Genomic DNA, 21680 nt, shown 5'->3' with positions numbered 1-21680 from the left:
AGGCATTGCTTGGCTACCTTTGTTCTTATTCTCACAAGAGCAATTCTCTATTATTCCCAAATAAGTATAAAACCACTAGTCTTGGCACTTAAATTCTTTACTAATGTCCTATTTTTTATCTCCCTCTGAGAAAATTTGTTTCCTTAGTATCTCATAAAGAAATACCTAATTCAGTTACCCATCAGTGGAATGTTTCTCATATACTCCAGCTTGTACTATAATCTTCTCCTAAGCTCTTTCTGGAATCATTACTCCTCATTACATTTTTTTTTCTTTCTCCTTTGGGCGACGTCATACCTGCTTTCTTTAAACAGGTTTCGTTCCCTAAGTTCCATTTTGTGAGTTCCCACCTATAATATTGACTATTACAGGTTTTGCATTTGTTCCGATTTTGCTTTCATTTATATTTGTGCTGCTTCCCCCTAGGAAGTAATTCCTGGAATTCAGAGTTCCTGAGAAGTACCATGAAATTAGCACTGCATTTGGTAATCAGAAGGTATTTTGTAAAAATTGACCTCTGTCTCTATTTAGCCAGAAGCTGCATGCCAGAGCTGCAAATCTGAGAAATTGATGTAACTCACTTTTACGAGCAGGACAAGGAGGAAACAGATCATTACTATATTTAGCAGGAGCAAGCAAAAAATTATACTCTGTAAAAGCAGATTTACTTTAATGATATAGGTAAAATTTTATAACATCCTTGTGAACAGTGGTTTCAGATTTTATTTGAGCAGTGGCTTACTTTATTTCCCCACATAATTCTAAGGGGCCTTAATCCATTGTTTGGGGGCAAACACCCTATTGCTTTGATAAAAGCAATACAAACTGCCTCCATGGCTAACACACACTGCAGGGGGGTAGGGTTTCCTGAAACCCAGTTTGAAAACCCCTGCTTTCGAAGGGTGGGGATACAGGATTTTCTCTGGTTTATTTGAGAAGATTGAGAGATTGTCAGGCTAAACAGGGTCCACATTCCTGTATGACTATGTGTAAACAGTTGCCCTCATATTAGTGTCACCCTCATTCTGTCTTCATTTGTAACATCTAATGGAGCTTAAATCAATTAGGAGACTTAGGATAGCCTATCTCTGTGCCAAGTGCTAAACAGAAAAATAAAGCAGAGTCCAAATGATGCTGAAAAGAAAGCTTGTTCTAATCCTTCCTCTAGAGTTAGAACGGTCTGATTACTTCCCCGGAAGCATTTGTTTTTCCTACTGAAAATGGAATAAAGCAAAAACTGAGAAGGGAAAAAAAACGGACCCTTGACTCATTTTGGATCCTTATCTTTTGGTGTTTTCTGTGACGTTAGGTTGTGGCGATCTCAGGCTGTTGTATCTCTCAAAAAAATGGGAAATGGGTCTGCTCTTTGATTTATTATATTTGATTATTTTACAACACATCGCCACTTGTATCATCCTAATGCAGTTGATATCTCTCTTGTGTATAAAACCACTTCATTGTCCTCTGCTTAAAAGGCAAGTATTAAAAATGAAATTGCAAGCTATGGAAGAAAGATGGGTGTAACACATTTAAAAGTGGCTCTTATATACTGTGGTCTTATTAAAAGAAAAAATGATTTCAGTTAAAAAATAGCCCTTTAGTATGAGTATGTGTTTGAGAAAACTGTAGTTTCTGTATTCTGATATTTTGAATGTCATCACTCCTGTTCTCTTCCTTTCTCTACTGAGCCGTGTGATTTTTTTCCTTGCAGCTCTATTTCCCTCCCCTTGAGCATATAGCTTTGCACTTGTGATCTTTCTTTTTCTCAGATATCTCTTAAAGCCACTGATTTTTGTGTGTGTGGTTGGTGCTTCTTAGCCCAGACTCCTTCTTCTGTGAGTATTGTGTACAGGAGCTCTAAAGTTTCAATGGGCATAATTTTAAAAAAAGTATATCATTTAAAATTAGATTGTACAGCCCGGCTGGCATGGCTCAGTAGTTGAGCATTGACCTATGAATCAGGAGATCACGGTTCAATTCCCAGTCAGGGCATATGCCCGGGTTGTGGGTTCGATCCCCAGTGTGGGGCATGCAGGAGACAGCTAATCAATGATTCTCTCTCATCATTGATGTTTCCATCTCTCTCCTTCTCCCTTCCTCAATAAAAATATATTCAAATAAAATTAGGTTGTACAATTCCCAAGAATTCTATCTACTTAAAAAAAAAAAACCTTCATAATGAAGAATTGTAATGAAGATTTCATAAGCAGATGTATTGCTTTCTTGGGAATTTGTAGCATTGGGGAGAATTTATGATTTGAGAAGTAAGATTGTGAAATCATAATAGCTAAACCTATGTGGGTGTTAAAAGGTGAATTTACGATGGAAGAGAAGTATAAGGAGGAAATGTTCAGGAGGGAGGAAGTGACATTCACCTCAATTAGAGAGGAAAAACCAGGTAAGGGGCTGAGCAGCCCTGGAGGCAAATATACGGACAGGTTTTCTTTAGGTTGTTCACACATCTTCCTCTGTAAGCAAAATAAACAGTGCTTTCCCCCTGCCTGGCTCTTTCTCTCTCAGATCTCAGCTTAAATGTCACCTCCTCAGACAGGGAACACTAACCTAAAATGAGAAGGAGTGCCCCAGTCTCCTCACGTCAGCCTGCTTTATTTTCATCGGGGCATTTCTTGTTCAATACCGCTTTATTCTCATTGCAGCACTAATTACTCAGTACTTCCTTTCTCAATATTTCCTGCCATGTGTGTTTTCTTTCTTCTCTCCTCCTCCCCTTCCTTTTCTCCCAACAGTGGACATAAGTTTAGTAAGTGCAGGAACCAGGTCGGCCGTGTTTATTGCTCTGTTTCTAGTCCCTAGAATAGAATCTGCACTTAGATGACAATATCTCTGGCTGGACTGTCATCTGCTTGAGATCAGGACTCCGTCTTACCTTTGTGGCCCTGTGATTATATAGTGCCTGTGGGGTTGAATGAATTAGGCTACTACCTGAGAAAATAACGAATTTATATGAATGAGAAGATAGGTTAATTTTATAAATGAGGATGACATTTCCCTCCTTCTAAATAAAAAGCAGCATGGGCCTTAGTGATAGCTGGGCCAAGTGTAAAACTTGGGGTAAAACTTCGATGCCTGAGGGCTGTCCCAGGGATTGTTTACTTCTCCTACCTCCAGACACCATGAGGTGATTGTTTTAGGAAGTGGGGCTTTTGAATGACTTTTTATATCTGATAAATAATAAAAGCCATAAAGAGGATCTCTTCCCCCCGCCCCCATGATCAGCTTTTATTTTTCCTTTTTAATTTCTTTTTTGAAAATTGAATTTATTGGGGTGACATTAGTCAATAAAATTATAAAGGTTTCAGGCGTACAATTGTATAATACATCATCTGTATATTGTGTTTTGTGTTCGCCACCCCAGGTGAAGTGGTTTTTAGCTGTAGTAGCAGACACCGGCATGAAGATGCTCCTCCCAAACACAAGGTCCTTTCCCATGCAGCTAATATTGCTTTTCCAGATGGACTTTCTGAAGTATGGTGTTCTAAAAAATATTTTGCCTAAGGTTTAACTTTAAAAAAGAAATGATGGTCTTCCTTGAGATAGAAATCTCAAGCTTTCTCCATTTGAATAATTCTCAAGAAAAGAACCAAATCTGTCTCTAGATGGAACTTTCTGTGAAAATACAGATTTTTTTTTTCTTTCCCATAGCATTAGCCTGGAAGTATATTTCCACTAGGCCAATCACTTGAAGAAATGCCATATATTGAGTTACATCAATGGAATTGAGGGCAAGTTGGTGTAAGTGTTATCAATTTTAGTGAAAGATGTAAGCTTGAGGATTTATATTTAATATTCCTAACAACTCATAATGTTATATAGTTTTGGGCAATTTATGTGTTTTGTTGGCTCATTTGTTATATGTTCCTTGAAGAAATGATTGTGATGATGGTCTTAATTTAATATCTCAGTTATATTCCCTCAAGTTGAAATGTATTGATTTAACCTCAGCTAGATGGGCTTTGCTTAACTCTAATGATGTAACTCCTCAGAAAAGTGAAAATGTTCACATATTTTAAAAATATGTTCCCATTTTTTCCCCTCTGGAGAGAGAGGCTAGGGATATTCTGAGTCTATTAGCTAAAAATTCTAAGTTACTGACAAATAAAGTCATTTTTATGTGTCATCATTTAGATTTTTTAGAATGACCAATGTGGAATCTTGAGCTCTTATTCCTATTCTAGTGTTCTGTACCATTTCAAAGTCAATAATCCCTCTTTTATATGTGTAATCCATTTTTACCCACCTGGACCCCCTGAGTAGCGGTAATATGAGGGTCTCTATATAAGTATAAAGTTCATCCATATTACCTGTTTTTTTCTTCTTCATTATTTTCTGTGTCTCTGCTGATACTGACTAATCCATTATGCTGCTTTACTTTCCAATGCCTTCATACTTTTTCCTTGACATCCAGACCTTTGTTCTCAACTGCCAGGCTTGCTCTGTCTCTTCCTTTGAAGCTCATACTAAAGTTATGTTTCATTAATTCAAGTTCATAAATGGGGGCTGGTTTCAGTGGTGAGAAGAGGCTTGAGAGACAGCCTCAACCCTTGGAAAGCACTGAATTAAATTGAGGATGGGCTTAATAGCATATATGAAGGGTGGGACTAAAGTTGGGTTACAGCTGTGAGTATGTGAAACACAGGGTTTATTCTTGTAATATTATTTATTAATTATTGTGTTATTTTCCATACCAACAAGGTAAAAACAATAATAGGACTCAAAAGTTGCCTGATGTTATCTTTAATCCTTTTCCAGGGAAATGAGGAAGTGACACAAAGGGGAAAAAACTTTTTTTGTTTTGTTTAGAAATGGGCTAAATAGAAGCAACAATAGAATTTTGTGTGTGTGTGTGTGTGTGTGTGTGTGTACTCACACACGCATGCGCGTGCATGTACATGCTCATAAAAACAAAAACAAAACCCAACTGTCGATGATTGTTCTTTTCATGTCACAAGTGTAAGGGCTTGGCCATCCATGTTCAGTGACAAGGCAGTGCTCAGATAGCTGGACACTTGCCCTGGACTTCCAAATGCTCACACGGACCAGTTGGGGGCAGCGACATGGACCATGCAGCACCCTCTTTCACTATTCATGGGGCCTGATGTGGTGGCAATAGAGCAGGAAAGAAGGAGTCCAAAATGCTGAAGCTGGAAGGGACATTGTCATACGGCAGTGGTAATAACCAGTCTATGTATAAAGAGAGTTTGGTGTTTCCTTCCTGAAGGGTCCTACACAGTAAATAAAGTAAAACCAATAATTATCAATGGGCAACTGGGCCAAGTCCTTAACAAAAGTATTCGGATGGACTTAAATAATAGTGTCTAAGCAAACACACTGGAGAGAGGTTCTGGAAAGGAGTCTACCAGCTGTTTTCCTAAGGATTAGGAAAAAAAACACACCTATTGCCTAATGATATTTTTTAAAGCTTAAATGAGGGTCTTAGGGGTCTAGAAGAGTTTCATATTTTCCTCTTTTTTATCTAGTGCTAAAAAATGGGATCTCTTTTTTTCTTTATTGATTAAGGTATTACATATGTGTCCTCATCCCCCCATACCCCCCCCCCAGTGTCTTGTCCATTGGTTATGCTTATATGCATGCATACAAGTCCTTTAGTTATCTTTCCCCTTTTCCCCACCCTGCCCTGCCTTCCTTCTGAGGTTTGATGGTCTGATCGATGCTTCTCTGTCTCTGGATCTGTTTTTGTTCATCAGTTTATGTTGTTCATTATATTCCACAGATGCGTGAGATCATGTGATATTTATCTTTCTCTGATTGACTTATTTCACTTAGCATAATGCTCTCCAGGTCCATCCATGCTGTTGCAAATGATAGAAGTTCCTTCCTTTTTACAGCAGCATAGTATTCCATTGTGTAGATGTACCACAGTGTTTTAATCCACTTGTTTTGATGGGCACTTAGGCTGTTTCCAAATCTTAGCTATTGTAAATTGTGCTGCTATGTGGGACCTCTTAATGAATATAAATTCATTTATTTTATATGTGATTATTATATAAGCATACATTTATTTATTCATCTAAGAGACACATTTCTCTGTACAAAGCACAGCTCATTTTTGAAACTCTTTTCTCCTAAATGAAGAATATTAAAAATCTCAGGTAGTAAGTAAGGATTTGACTTATTCCAGATTAATTTAATCATGACCCTTCCCCTGTTTTATGTGTTTTAATTTTGTGTACTTTTTCTGCTCAACTTAAAACAATTAAATACATTAATGGTCAATGCACATATTTAGCATCATACTGACTATTATGCATATGGCTCTCCATTGTGCCTATTATTTTTGAAAGGCTATTTTAGGAAAAATTACTCATTATGTACAAAAACTTTGGTCTGTTCCTCTCAGGCATGAATTTGGGGTGTTGTGTGTTGTTAGAGCTACATGGTACCTGTGGTTTCTTGGACAAAGAGTTTTGAAAATGTCTCCTAGTTAGAGCCTTGGGGTACACGGGTAGTGATGTGTGGGAGGAGAGGAGAAGAAACATGTTATTTATGGCTATATAATGTTAGTTTCAAAATGACATTGGAGGTCTTCTGGCCCAATCTGTTAACTCAGTTTCCTAAAATTTGGTATTATCAGAATTAGAACCAGTTAGCACTGGGTGTTCAGCATTCAAGACAAGACTCATCTGTGGCAATACTTTTTATCGCCTGCACCAATGTTTTAAGGTTTATGGTGATTGTAGAGAGTTTGCAGAAGAATTTCATGGCTCATATCAACTCTTGGCAGCTTCCAGCAAGCAACGTATTTAGCCATGGTAAATTAGTGAAGGGTGGCATGAATCTTGAAAATATTCAATTCATCAAATATTTGTTGAGTACCTGTTACTTGACTCAGCGTTAGCGCCCAGAGTTACAAATATGAAGAATGATGGGGCGGTGGACCTCACGGGGCCTTGCCTAGTGGAGGAATCTTAAAGGTGAATGAATGTTACCCACCAGCCTGATAAGGGCAACCAGAGAAGCTCGGAAGAGTTAACCTTTGGGCCAGATTTTGACAGGAGGAAGAGTTTTCATTGATTTCTACAGAATCAGTTTTCATAGTTTAAAGATTGAATGTTAATCTTCCCATTTTATTGTCACCTAAAAAAATTTGATGGCTTTCCAAAGATGAATATCCCCTTCAATAACTTCTGAAACCTGGCCTTTTATTACATAGTTCTTAGGGATTATCTAATTCTTGAATAGCTGAGAGGAAGAATGAGTTGAAGGGTTTTAGATGCTTAGATCTTATAAAGGTAACAGTGTGGTCAGTGACCAAGAAAAGGGATTCTCAATGAGCAATAATCATGTCTCAGATAAACCTAATTATCTATGATACCACTGTTGTGCAAAGGGATTCTTAATGAAGAAGTGTTGTTGAGTGACAGAAGGAGATCCCAAATGTGGTTCTATTAGTTTCAAAATAATGCTTTATGTCTAATGTACTATCCCTACTGGCTAAAATATTTCTTAGTGTTAACTCCTGTTTCTTTTTAAGAACTGGGTTAGAAACTCATATTAACGATTCTGGTTATAAGAGACACAAACAAATAAACAAGCAAACTATTCCCCCTAATTTGACTTTCTTCAGTCAGAACTGTAAGTTTGTTTTTGTATTGCTACTGATTGTCTGGCATGTTTATTGTGTATAAAATATTGTTTGCTTCTAATGAAGAACTCAGACATTGTTCATTGTTATTTATGAAAGTATTTCATTTAAAAATAATTGAGGTATGTGTTGGTAAACAGTTTCTTATAATACCAGACTTCTCTGGAATATTAATACATAACATCATTTCCTTTAGAGGGTGGAAAAAATCTAACACTTTCAACTATGAGATATGCTCACTAACAGCTGTTTCCTATATTAGGAGCAATTTGCATGCAGAATAGAGAAAATGAATTATACAAAAGGGTGTATAGAGGAACAGCTATAACTTCTGGCACGTACAGCAACCCGCAGAATAAACTTCCTTCAAACAACATTGGTGTGATTAATCCCAGCAACCTGGACACTGAAATTGCTGTTCTAAAAAGGGGCTCTGCAGCCCAGAAAGGTTGTGGGTATAATGCTAGCCTTCTAGCTGGGGTGTGGTTGGCAGTGCTCAGTGCATTTAGTAGCATTACCCCCACCCTCAGTGTTCAGGGTATTTGAATATCCATGACAGGTTGGCAGGTGGTCAGTGGGTGAAGGACCAAGCCACTCTTGTGCTTTTTCATATTTTATTAGAGAAACTTGTAAGGTCAGGTGAGATCCCTCATTCCTGATTAACTTCTGATGTCAGTTTGGAGAATTGGTTCTAAGGTGGACGAAAGGAGACAGCCAAATGTGAAAATCCTATCTTCAGCACACCGCTTTGTAACCACATTTGTACTTGTGGAATGCCTAACCTGTTTTCATGTACATCATCATGGTCATCTGTAATAAAAATGCCTCACACTTATGTGGTTTTCTTGCATTTTGAAGGCCGTGCTTAGAGATGCATAGATGTTGTATTCCCTTTTAAAGTGAAAGGAAATGGAAGTTGTCTGGAGAATTCTTAGTCCAGGGCTGTGGACCCATCTTCTAATCCAAATCCAGGGCTTTCTACTTGCTGCCTCCTTTCTCTTCCTAGCCGAAAAGGTTACATGTTAGATTTTACAGGTTAGATTCCCTGCCTCACTTCAGTCACTACTGAAAACTTTGTGTTCCAGGATCTGTGCTGTGTCTTTTCCGTACATCATCCTGTTTAATCCCTACACTGTCCAGAAGAGAAACGTGGGGTTCAGAGAATTTGAGTTACTTTGTAGAGCATGGCCTGGCTAGTCTGAGGTGGATCCTGGATGGCCACCCAGGTTTGCCTGAGCCCTTAACACTCTTCATGTTCCTGAGATAAATATTTTGGTCTCTGAGGAACGAAAGGAAATTACAGGTGAAACTCCTGAGTATATAGTAATAAGGAACTCTGTTGGGTTCAGACAGTTAATGCTTTGGGAGGGTAAAGGGAGAAGAGATGATAGTACTTTGTGGTTTGGAAAGGCCTCGTGAAGAAATTGGAATTTCTTCAAGACCCCAAATGCAGGCTTAACTAGAATGACTCCAGTTGGCTTGCCACTGATTTTGACTTAATGGAAATTTTAGTGGGATGAAATATTTAGCTTCTTAGGGTGTCTCTCATTTCCCAAGAGCTTACCTAATAGCCTTCCTTCATAAGAAACACTAAAGCCGTATTGTTTCTCATATATTTGTATGATGTGAATAGATTTTAAGTGTTTGTGTGTATACCAATATTTCAGTAAGCATTCATATTTGGGCGAAATGAGAAATAGCGACTTAATGGGCATCAACAACATTGGGAGACTGTGGATTTAGGATTTTCGAAGGAAGGAAGGGGTCCTGCCACTTTTAGGCATAGAAATCAGGGTATCTCAGAGAAGTGAGAAGTCTAGGGGTGGACTGATTCACATCAAAGACGTAAGTAGGACTTGCGTTAGCACACTTTCACGCTTTGGGCCAGGAGGAGTTTTCCTCAGTTTCCCTAAAGCAGGGTGGGTGATAACAACTAAAATAAAGTCATTAATAATCATGGTTGACTGTGATAATTTACATATTTTATTTACATGGAAAAATTATTATAGATTCTGGAGAAGAAATAAAGGATAGATCAGAGATGCAGATGGGGGCCTTGCAAAGGGCTGTGAAAATTGAGTATGATCTAGATCAGTGATGGCGAACCTATGACACGCGTGTTACCTCTGAACTCATTTTTTTTGGTTGATTTTTCTTTGTTAAATGGCATTTAAATATATAAAATAAATATCAAAAATATAAGTCTGTGTTTTACTATGGTTGCAAATATCAAAAAAATGCTATATGTGACACGGCACCAGTTAAGTTAGGTTTTTTCAAAATGCTGACACGCCGAGCTCAAAGGTTCGCCATCACTGATCTAGATGGTAGAATGGGTTTTTTTCTTAAAGGAAAGGAAACTGTCTCTTGGTCTATTATTCTCATCTCACCTGTTTTCTCTTTTTAATGTTTCAGTGTGCAAAGATCCACCTTACAAAGTAGAAGAATCTGGGTATGCTGGTTTCATTTTGCCAATTGAGGTTTATTTTAAAAACAAGGTATGTAATCCTTACCCATTAATTTTTCACTAGAAGATCCTCCATTAACCAAATGATATTTAAAGTAGTTTTGATTCATAAGCCCTTCTATCTCTAGATGATTTTAAAATAAAGTTAAATTTGTCCTCTAGGAATTTTAGCTATTGTTCCCCTTAATTACAGGGGAAGTAGCTAGAAAAAGATAATTTCAATTGTATGAAGTCAGATTATATGAAATTATTAAATGTTCTTTTTAAGGGAAGAGTGGTTTCTATTGAAAAAGAAGATTAATATGTTTTTTAAATAGAAAAGAGTAATTATGGTTTTTCAGTGAAATACACCTGTCCTCATTTTCATATTTCTAGAATTTTTAGACTTACAAAGAATAATATGTCATCTTTAGCTGCTATACACACACATGATATGCATATATATACAATTATATCAACTTGAGATATTATGGATTCTGCTGGATTTAAAAGCTTCCATCAGTTAACAAATGTGGCAAAACATACAGACTATAAAATATTGGACAACCTCTGTGGGGATCACTTTTTGTATTTATAAAATGGAGATAGAGAAAGAGTATCTACCCCAGAAGGTGGCTAGATCCTGTAAATACTGTAGGTACTTTAGATACCGTAAAGCTGAGTGTTTAGAATAATGCTTCAAATATATGTAAGCACTTAGTGAATGCTATGTTATGTTTAAGGACACTGTTCCCTCCATGTATTCCAAAGTAATCATAGTTTCTAAAACTTACCCAAAAGTGAGATAATCCATGCCCACATCCACACCCCCTTTTTTAAAAAGGGACTGAGCTAATAGGATGTTATCCTGACACTGCTCCATAAAGTGTGGTCCTTGTACCAGCAACATCAGCATCACCCAAGAAGAGCAGGCTAGAAGTGAGATTCAGGCCATATCCCAAATCCCCTGAAGCAGAATCTCTGGACCAGGGCCTAGGAGTCTGCATATCTGCTAAACTTTTGGGTGATTCTCATGCACAGTGAAGTAGGAGAACCACTGAGAAGCCACTCTCTCATGCCCAGTACCTCCCACTGCAACAGTGTCCCACTGGCTTTTTCAATGGGTGGAAGGCCCAGCAAAAATCTCCTAAACGATTAAGGGATAATTCACTTTTAATTAAGCTATAATAAGACTATTCTGACAAACACGAATGTCTGGATGACGGGATAAATTTTGTTTTTCACATTTTTTGTTTCTTTTTGAACCCATCTCACATACTACATTCCTGCTACACCACCTCCCTACAGATCTGCTACCCATACCCCCATTTATTGTTGATTTGTTTGTTTTTTAATTTATATTTTGGGAGCATGTTTGGCAGTTACCTATTTCTGTGTAGTTAAATATTTGAATGCTTGCTTTGACCTTGGCAGTCTCTGAGCCATTTACATATAGTGCATCATTTAGTAGGTTTACAAGAACTACTGAGACATAAATAATATCCCTAGTTTTAAGGAAAGGAAACTGAGTCATTGAAATATTGCACGGCTTGGATATTTATCATTTTATTCATCCTTAGAATTTACTCAACAAATACATATATTCAGCAATGTTTGTGGTAGCCTTGTTTATAACACTAAAAAAATAGGAATGATCTGCAGGTGAGTATATCATTACAAAGAAATACAACGCAGATATTTTAAAATACTGACTTGAAAAGGCATATTGCTAAGTGAATTAAAGGCAAGTCACAGAAAAATATTGAAGTATGATATATTAAGTGCCTGCTAATCTCTGTCTACATTGACATACTAGTAAATTTTATCTATGGAGAGGCTATATGAAATAGTTAAGAATGATTAAATGAAGTCAAGGGAATAAAACTTATAAAGAGAATTACTGGGTCAGGGTTTCATATGCATGTAGTATGTTGGTTGATATTGCCCAAATGTCTTTCCAAAAGGCTTTATACTCCAAATTATAAGGCTGGAAAAAGCCCCCCGCCCCCTTTAAAAGAAACTCTAAGGTTGTATGGACTGTTTTGCAATTTAGAGAAAAACAGATAAATGAACAATGATCATAATTCAGTGTGATAATTACATTAATAAAGCAATGCTATAAGGGCAATGTCTTATTTGGAGAGTTAGGAAGACTTTTCAGAGGATTCCATGCTTTAGCTGCATCTTGAATAATGAGTTTGCATTAGGTGGGCAAGGGAGGGAGGTCTCCGGGGAGGGAAGGCATTTTAGGCATGGGGAACACTATATGTGAAAGGCTGAGTGAATGAGGTGATGCACATTAATGGGGAACTGCAAAGTTACAGCAGGATAGGGTGTAGTGAGAGAACAAAGGAAACAAATGCAGGGAAGGTATTAAATGACTATGGTGGTTATTCTAAGGAAGTGGCATTTTATCCTGTAGAAAATGATACTTCATTAAAGGCTTTTATATCAATGAAAAGATGTAATCTAACTTTTGTATTAGAAAGACCGCTCTCTTGTCACTGGGGGAGGTAGAATAGGTTAAGTTCAAAAACAGGGAAGTGATGAGGTGAGGAATGGTGAAGGTCTAAACTAAGGCACTGGTTATGGTAACTGGAGTAAAGGGGATAGATCTGAGAGTTCCTGAGAAGGAATACTAAACAGAAGTTGGAGAGAATTTGACTGTGATCAGTGAGCGAGAAGGAAGAATAGAGTAGGGGATGATTTTTTGTGTATTTTAACCTTGGCAAGCAGTTAGGATTCTTGTTTGCCTAGGAATAGAGTACAGGAGAAAGGGCAGATGAATACAGCTTCAGTTTAAGAGAATGCGTGGATTTGATGTTTCTGCGGGTCGACAACCTAGCAGAGATGTGCGTAGACTGTGGAACACATGCATGTGGCCAAGTAAGGGCTGGACTAGGGATACAGATGGGGGTGGGGTCACAGTCATGTTGGCGGGACGGACTCCCTGTGAGTGGGTGTCATCCCCCTGGGGAACTTTGCAAAAGTTAAAGGCGATGTATGGGTCAATGAAGAAAGAAGGGAAATGCAAGGAAGGCTGAGAAGGAATGATACTAAGTGTGAGCTCGTAGTCAGGAAAGAATGGCATCCCAATGAAAGAGGTGAGCAGGTTTCATGCAGATTGATAGAAGTGAAGTGTAGTGAGCAAATGAGTGGAGACTATGATTTGGGGAAGTTTGGGTGAGGAGGTGGAAACATTGAATTTGTAGGTACATCCTGACAGTTTCAAGTGCCCAGACTTTTGAGTCAAAAGAACTGGGTTCGAATCACTTTGTCTCATCACGTGTTAGTAATATAACAAACTCTGTTTGGTAAAGAGAAACAATTGCTTTGTTTGACTATGTAACATTTTAATGTTTGAAAAAACCACCAACACCTGATACGTTGCTGGTGAGATTTTAAAAAGGTTGCAGCCATTCTAGAAAACAGTAAGGCAGTTCCTGGAGATGTTAAACATAGAGTTCCCAAGTAATAGAGTGACCCAGAAATTTCACTTCTGGGTGTATACTCAAAAGAAATGGAAACACAGGTTCACATAAAGACTTGCACACAAATGCTCATTAAGGCATTTTTCATAGCAGTCAAAAAGTCGTAACAGCCCACGTGTCTATCCACCAATAAGTGGATAAAAAAAAGCTGATGTACCATTCAACTGAATATTATTTAGCCATAAAAGGAACTAAGTACATATTACACATTACAACATAGATGAGCTCTGAAAACATCATGCTAACTGCAAGAAATCAGTCACAAAAATTATATATTGTGTGTTTATTTTATGTATGTTCATGAAATGTCCAAAATAGACAACTCCATAAAAACGGAAGTAGATTAGTGGTACCTGGGGGAATGGGAAATGACTACTAATGTGTTTTAAGTGTATTTCTGGAGTGAGGAAATGTTCTGAAATTAGATGGTGGTGATAGTTTCATAACTCTATATACTAAACGCCACTAAATTGTACACTTTAGAAGGGTGTATTTTATGGTTTGTGAATTATTCTCAATAAAGCTATTATTAAAAAACAGTTGCTATAAAAAAAAACACAGAAAAGGCAAAGCTGATAGCAAACAAAAAAAATTGTAACATTTCATGGGATGGTTAATATCTGTAATGCACAGGGATTTTTATATAAAGTAATATAACAAATTCTAAGTGCTTTAATTTCTTAATCTTTAAAACAACTCACCACTGGTCCACATGAAATAAATGTTAAAGTTTCTATTAGTTACTGTTATTATTATCCACAGTCTTTATTTCCCCATGGATGCTAAAGGATCAGTGCGTAGAGAGGTTTAAATGTTTAGCCAACTAAACTAATGGCTCAGGAGTAGAACTTCAGTATCATGAAATTCTTATTATTGTGTTCCCTTGGATATGATGCTGTTTTGTTCTTCTCATTCAGGAAAATGGACCCAAGACCCAGATTATGAAAGCCCTTATATGACATTCATGTGAGGTTAAATTTTTGTCCTAGTGGCAATTGGAAGCTGTTGACATTTTAATCAAGTAGTAAAAATGGATAAGTTTTTGTTTAATATGTAGGGTGTGGCAAAAAGTAGGTTTATAGTTGACCATAGAAATTTATGAACATCTTTAAACCTACTTTAGCCCCACCCTGTCGATAATTTTGAGGCCTGAATGAATGAGAAATTGAAAATAACCCTAAAGCACGAAGACCTACTAGAGACAGGAGTTTGTAGTAGTTAGGGCAGTGAGTACTAGAGGTTGACAGTGGCAACTGATGGTCACTGGCACCAATTCAATACCAACAGGAATCCCCAGTTTGTGGTGTAGTGAAGCAGGAAACTGTATTCAGTGCAAAACAGCTCGATAGTGATACAGCACAGCTGGGAAAACAGCATGACTGTGAGGCAGCCCTGGGGGGGCCGGGACCATCCTCCCCTGGACAGCTATGCTCCGCTCCCTGCTGGTCTGCTTTGCACTGCTCCGGCCTGCTCCATTCTGTAGCAGTCTGCTCTGGCCTGTGCTGGTCTGCTCCACTTTGCTTCTAGGAGACATCTTCCGTGTTTAGCTCAGCCAGGGAAACACAGGCTTCAATCTTTGGTGGAAAGGGAAGGTACACTCCCATAGTCATAAGGACCTGACTTATATAGACAGAAGTCCTGGTTCCTGGTCCCTGATTGATCTGTCTTCATGCAAATGAGGACCCCGAGCCCTTGCCTTCAATTGACCCAAAAGGCACTTTCCTGCTGGGTCAGAATGGAGCTGCTCTGATTGGTCAGGGAAGATGTTGATGGGACTATAGCTGTGCAGCTTCAAAAGGGTGGGGAAAGCCTCAGTCCTATTGGTTGAAATAGGATTCCGGCACTCCTTTATAAGGGCTGGCTCAGGGGCTGAAACACAGTGCAGGCAGGCAGTTCAGTGCAGGCTTCTTCTGGAAGTGCAGTTGTGTGAGAGGCCCCTGTGTAGAAATGGCTACTAGATTGTTTTTTTAAAATTTGAGCCCAGTTAGCCATCCAGAGCCCTTCTTAGTAAGTATCTTCTTTCTCAGGGTCCACACGGTATGATTTAGAGGGCTTATTCAAGAAATATTTGCGAGAGACAATGGTGGGGGGTGATGGTGGGAGTGGAAAGGTAGAGTGGGAATGGGAAGGAGTGGCTTCAGGGGTGTCTTAGTGTTTCTAGGCTGTGTTGGTGGTGTCATCCCACTTGAAAGCTTATAGGAAAGATGATGAGTTTATTCTTTTTGGTTTTCCCCTAACATAAGAAACTAATTTATTTGATATTTCTCTTTTGCTTTGTTGATAATTTCATGGTAATTTTTCCTCCCATATTTCTTTGACATTATAGCTGTTAGACATCTTTTCTGTTTCTTACGAGGAGTTAATCTTTGCTTTCTAAATTTCTATTTATGTCTAACTCTTTTCTTAATTTTTTTCAACCTCTAGGAAGAACCTAAGAAAGTCCGCTTTGATTATGACCTATTCCTGCATCTTGAAGGCCACCCGCCAGTGAACCACCTCCGCTGTGAAAAGCTGACTTTCAACAACCCCACAGAAGACTTTAGAAGAAAGTTGCTGAAGGCAGGAGGGGTGAGTGGCATTGTCTTGTGAAAAGCTTTCCAATAAAAAACTAGTTGCTAGTGTGTTAAGAAGTATAATCATGTTTTGAGAGAGGTAAAAGAGATGAAGTGACATATGGCTTAGCTGTGGACTCATGGTTTGAGATAAAAAGGTAAGTAAACAATAACATTTTAAGTAGGTATGAATATGAATTTGCATTGTTGATTAGAATAGCCTTATAGTCTGTGCAATTCAAATTTATTGAAAGAAAAAGTCGAAATCAATAAACTATCCTCAATTAAGAAAAGAACAGTATCTGAATTTCATTATATTACTTTATAGAAACTTTTGGGTAAAGTTGAAATTCACATTAAAAATTATATACTAGTAAAAGGGAGTTATTGTCCAAAAATTCATGATCAAAATTAATAAAAAAGGGTATACTCGTTTGTATTACATGTTTGGCTTAATATTTAAATACGCATTATTATTTGCTTGAATTATATATACATAAAAGATGCATTTTCCTTTTAAAGATAATAGTAACAAAAGTGTGGTAAATTTTTATCCATGTGATTTGTCTAGGACAAGAAAAATATTTTAAGTGACTTCTTACAAATATAAACATTATGACATATTTGCTTGCGGGTAAGTCAGCAGACAAACACTATTGACTGGTCAAAATCTACTTTACAATGGGTACCATTGGGATCACCAGTCTCTCGTTCAGATGAACTTCCTGTGTCATCTTATGTTGGCAGTTCAGATCCCGTAAAATGTTGAAATGTGTTCTTTACCCTAGGACTGTGGTTCTCAACTGTGGGTCGCGACCCCTTTGGGGGTCGAACGACCCTTTCACAGGGGTCGCCTAAGACCATTGGAAAACATATATATATAATTACATATTGTTTTGTGATTAATCACTATGCTTTAATTATGTTCAATTTGTAACAATGAAATTGGGGGTCACCACAACATGAGGAACTGTATTAAACGGTCATGGCCTTAGGAAGGTTGAGAACCACTGGTCTAGGATTTCATCCACTTTGTTTTTCCGGAAGGTTTTTGATAGTTTTGCACTATGAAATTACCGTTGTATGTGAACATGTGTAGACCATAACTCCTCGAGATGCCTCATTTCACTGGTATCATCTACCTGAGGGCTTTGTGGGAAAGAGTTGGGTTTTATATAACACAGAAGTTCCTCCCCTTGTGAGGTTATGGACATCCACTTCGAGAGCTTCAGGCAAGCTGTAGACCCTCTCTTAAGAAAATCACCCATCATTATAGTTGTGTGAACATTCTGGATTATATGGAATCCCTGACATCCATTTTTTGGAGTTCTGTTTCGCCAAGCTCCTATACTTTCACTTGAACTACTAATAAGCATTTAAGGCATTGCAAGTACTTTTACCAAAATTCAGTCAGCACTGTACTATGTCAGTAGCTTTGGAAATGAATCACCACTTACAGTATTTTATGTGGAAATGTAGCTCCATGAAGAAATGGCCTTTGGTAATACAATTCATTTAATTTTTTTAAAATTAAATTTATTGGGGTGACATTGGTTAATAAGATTCTATAGGTTTCTAGTGTGTAATTCTACGATATATCATCTGTATATTGCATTGTGTACCCACCACCCAAAGTCATATCTTCTTCCGTCACTATATATTTTGACCCCTCATGTACATGCCCAGTCTCATCTAATCTCAGAAGCTAAGCAAGGTTGGCCCTAGTTATTACTTGTATAGGAGATAACTCATTTTAAAGTTAAGGACTTATATCTATTTATTAACGAAATGGTGCCCTTTTTAAAATAAAAAAATCAACTCTATTATATATTCTTTTTATAGTTACCAAGAGCACAGTGTTGATGCCATTTATCTATGTCTATGCCCTTAAAAATGAACTGGTTCATTTTATTTTTTTAATATATTTTTATTGATTTCAGAGAGGAAGGGAGAGGGAGAGAGATAGAAACATCAATGATGAGAGAGTATCACCGATCGGCTGCCTCCTGCACGCCCCCCACTGGGGATCGAGCCCACACCCGGAGCGTGTGCCCTTGACTGGAATCGAGCCCAGGACCCTCCCGTCCCCAGTCCAATGCTTTATCCACTGAACCAAACCAGCCAGGGCATGAACTGGTTCATTTTAAATCCTAGTTCTCATTTTTCTTTTTATGAGGGTGGCATTTTATGCTTCTGATTATTCCTCTTGGGTATGCTGTTAGGTAGGTAATTGGAGCATGTGAATTAAGGAGCTTGAGTACATCAGGCTTCTGATAAGGGTCGTAGGAAAAAGTAAACATGACACAAGAACTTTTTAAAACAACCACTTAGTCCCAGAGTACTCAAGGGTTGCTTGTGAGCTGGAGAAGAGGTTACAGGTCATTGATAATGCAGCGGAGTGTAGCACTGCCTCCTGATAAGGTCTCTAGTAGATTTCTGTCTTTCACTCTACTCAGCCTTTATCTCAGAATTATCTTCCTTGGCTTCCAACTTTCCTTCTTTGTGTTTCTTTAAGTGCTGTTTGAAGCCTGCAGAGTTTTTTCCCATTAGACTTAGATTATGTCTTGACAACTATAACATATAAGCGGAAATGTGAAATATTCAGGCACACCAGTTATTTGACAGATTCTTTAAGGGACTGATTCCAGTGAATTTTATGGTAAAATTAACATTTAAAAATTCATTTGAAATGAAAGTAATTACATAGATTCTTTTTATTTTATTTAGTCTTTTAGGGAAATGTGAGACAAACATTTTTTGTCTTACCTAGATTTTTGGCTAACTTATATTATTTTTATTGGATATTTAAATAGTTATCATCGTCTTAGTACTAATAAAGCCTATAATTGTGTCACTGAACCATTTTGATTCTATTAGAAATATTTTTCAGATTTATTAAGGTACTAGAGGCCCGATGCGCGAAATTCATGCATGAGTAGGCCCTCGCAGCCCCAGCTGCCTCGCAGCCCCACGGCCCCGCCCCCCACCCACTGATTATTCTGGAAGGTCATTCGCTGTCTGGTCTAATTAGCATATTAGCTCTTTATTATATAGGATAATTGATGCATAACATTGTGTAAGTTTAAGGTATGCAGTGTGTTGATTTGATACATTTATATATTACAAAATAATTATCACCGTAGCATTAGCTAACACCTCCATCATGTCACACAATTTCTATTTCTTTTTTTGTGGCGAGAATATTTAAGATATATTCTCTTAGCAAAGTTCAAGTATGTAATTCAGTAGTATAAATTATAATCTCCATGCAGTACATTAGATTCCCAGAACTTAATCATCTAAAACTGCACTTCCCCTCCCCTCTTCCTCTATCCCCTGGTTCTAGTCTCTGTTTCTATGAGTTCAGCTTTTTTAAAAAATTCCAAATATAAGTGATATCTATGTTGTCCCAAATAGCTGGATGCCCTTTTTCTCATGGCTGAATAATATTTAATATTTACATTGACTCACCACCTTCCCACACACATCTTTATCTATTCATCTCTTGATGGACATGCGGGTTATTTCCATATCTTGGGTAAACAATACTGCAATGAACACAGAGGCACATATTTCTTTGATGTCCTGCTTTTATTTCCTTTGGATATATACCCAGAAGTGGGATTGCTGGGTCATATTGTAGCTCTATTTTAATTTTTTAAGGAAAACTATTTCCCATAGTGTCTGCACCAGGATGCAACCCCACCGACAACATCCAAGGGTTCCCTTTTCTCTGCATCCTCAGGACCCCTTACTATCTTTTTGATAATAGCCATTCTAACAGGTGTAAGGTGATATCTTATTGTGGTTTTGATTTGCCTTTCTCTGATAATTAGTAATGTTGCTCTACCTGTAGGCTATCTGTATGTCTTCTTTCAAAAAATGTCTATTCAGTTCCTCTGTCCATTTTAAAATCAGATTGGGTTGTGGGCTTTTTTGCTCTTGAGTTACATGAATTCTTTATATATCTTGGATATTAATCTCTTATCAGTTATTTGACTTGCAAATATTTTCTCTCATTTCATAGTTTGCCTTTCTATTTTGTTGATGATTTCCTTTGCTGTACAGAAGCTTTTTAGTTTGATGTAATTCTACTTGTTTATTTTTGCTTTTTCTGCCTTTGATTTTGGTATCTATCAGAAATCTTGCTTCATGGCTGTATCTCTTCAGATAAGCCTTTTTCCGCACTGGGTTTTGGGGTGAGAAAGTGGAGGGACAGGCTGTGTTTCTCATACCTAACCATTGAATCTATGCACAGATATGTATATATTCTACCTTTAATGAAAAATATTAATCCTTTCTTACGCGTTTTGTGAAATTATTATGTACAGCTCGAGGCACAAATACAGTAGACTTACTCTTTTGGTTATGGCTTTTTCTCTTGAACTTTTTTCTTATAAACCAAAAATACATAGCACTATTAAATGTTGGCTTTTCAAGAGATCAGAAGGGTTGTTTATAGAGCTGGAATCCTCTTAGAAAAAATTTTCAGCTCTTAGAAAAAAATGATTCCAAAGAACTTTTTTGTCAGAAGAATCTTGAAAAATTGCAGATTTTTTTCTAGTTCATAATCTATAAACCTGTAGGTAAATGGCAACCTTTTTTGGGGGGTGGGGTGGTCAATAACATTCCCTTCTTTTCACTGAATTTTTAAAAAATGTTGCAACTTTTTCTAAAGCGTCTCAGAGAAAAATCTTGGTGTACTTCTTCCATGGAAGAAATGTATCCTGTTTTCTTCTGTTAACTCCCTAATATTAAGGATATCGTTGCTTCAAACGAAAGAAGGTCTGCGGGAAGGGCACATGTGAATTTAAGCACTATTTTCTGAGGATATTGAAATGCAGAATGATTTCTCTTACAAAACCCTGAAGGTAGTTTCTCTAAATGAGAGACCTCATTGGAGCTTGCCAGGGAAGATGTAGCTTTGGTTTAGGACTGAGCTCCTATCAAGCCGTAAGCAAGAAAAAAGACAGAAAGTAGGGGTCAGGAAACGGAAAAGAACAACCTGAGACCTTCCGGGGGGAGACTGCCTTTATTTTGAGACCTTATTTTTTGGTTAATAGGAGGGGTAGAGGACAGTGAGCCATATATTTTTGAGGGCAAGATTTGATATAATCTGTTCTAGAATTTTAACCAAAAGGATTAAGTAGAGAACCTCTCAATTCCACTGAGAGATTTCTATTTGTTTATTAAAAGATGAACTGAGAATGCTTTTTGAGTGAATTTCAAATATATTCCGCAGGATATCAGGATTTTTCAAAAAGGTTTTATGATCACAATAGACCCCCCCTCCCCCCCACACACACACCACCACCTATCTTCTTAGTAACTGAAACTCAGTCCTACTGAAAAACTGCAGAAGGGTTTGACAACTGTTACATTCGATTGTAAGAGGATGAGTTTCTTTCGGGGGGAGGGGTGGGTGTTGGCAAAGTAAAGATATAGGTAAGTGTATGTCATCTAACTAAAACTTGTCATTATACTGACTTCACCTCTCTGGGTTTCCCGTTGGCAGGGAGTGTGATAAAATTGGAAAAGTTTTGAAATCAGCAGATGAGTAAAAAATT

At 37.6% G+C, this 21680-nt stretch overlaps 1 protein-coding gene across 6 annotated transcripts in view; it reads left to right on the top strand.

The window, feature by feature from the left end:
* Window positions 1-21680, top strand: part of MLLT3 (MLLT3 super elongation complex subunit) — a 259467-nt gene that overhangs the window by 141041 nt on the left and 96746 nt on the right. For 4 of the 6 annotated variants that reach the window (XM_036331263.1, XM_036331264.1, XM_036331267.1 and 1 more), the window contains 2 exons: window positions 10040-10122; window positions 15986-16129. In XM_036331263.1, the coding sequence (XP_036187156.1) occupies window positions 10040-10122; window positions 15986-16129 (227 nt within the window). Of the gene's footprint in view, window positions 1-3663; window positions 3754-7886; window positions 8073-10039; window positions 10123-15985; window positions 16130-21680 lie in introns of those variants that run through there. The other 2 variants (XM_036331268.1, XM_036331265.1) reach the window with 2 other exon arrangements.

This window comes from Myotis myotis, unplaced genomic scaffold (assembly GCF_014108235.1).
Source record: "Myotis myotis isolate mMyoMyo1 unplaced genomic scaffold, mMyoMyo1.p scaffold_m19_p_12, whole genome shotgun sequence".
In the NCBI taxonomy this organism is placed as follows: Eukaryota; Metazoa; Chordata; class Mammalia; order Chiroptera; family Vespertilionidae; genus Myotis; species Myotis myotis.
Note: the sequence above shows the minus strand (reverse complement) of the source record. Positions and strands in the feature narration are given on the sequence as shown.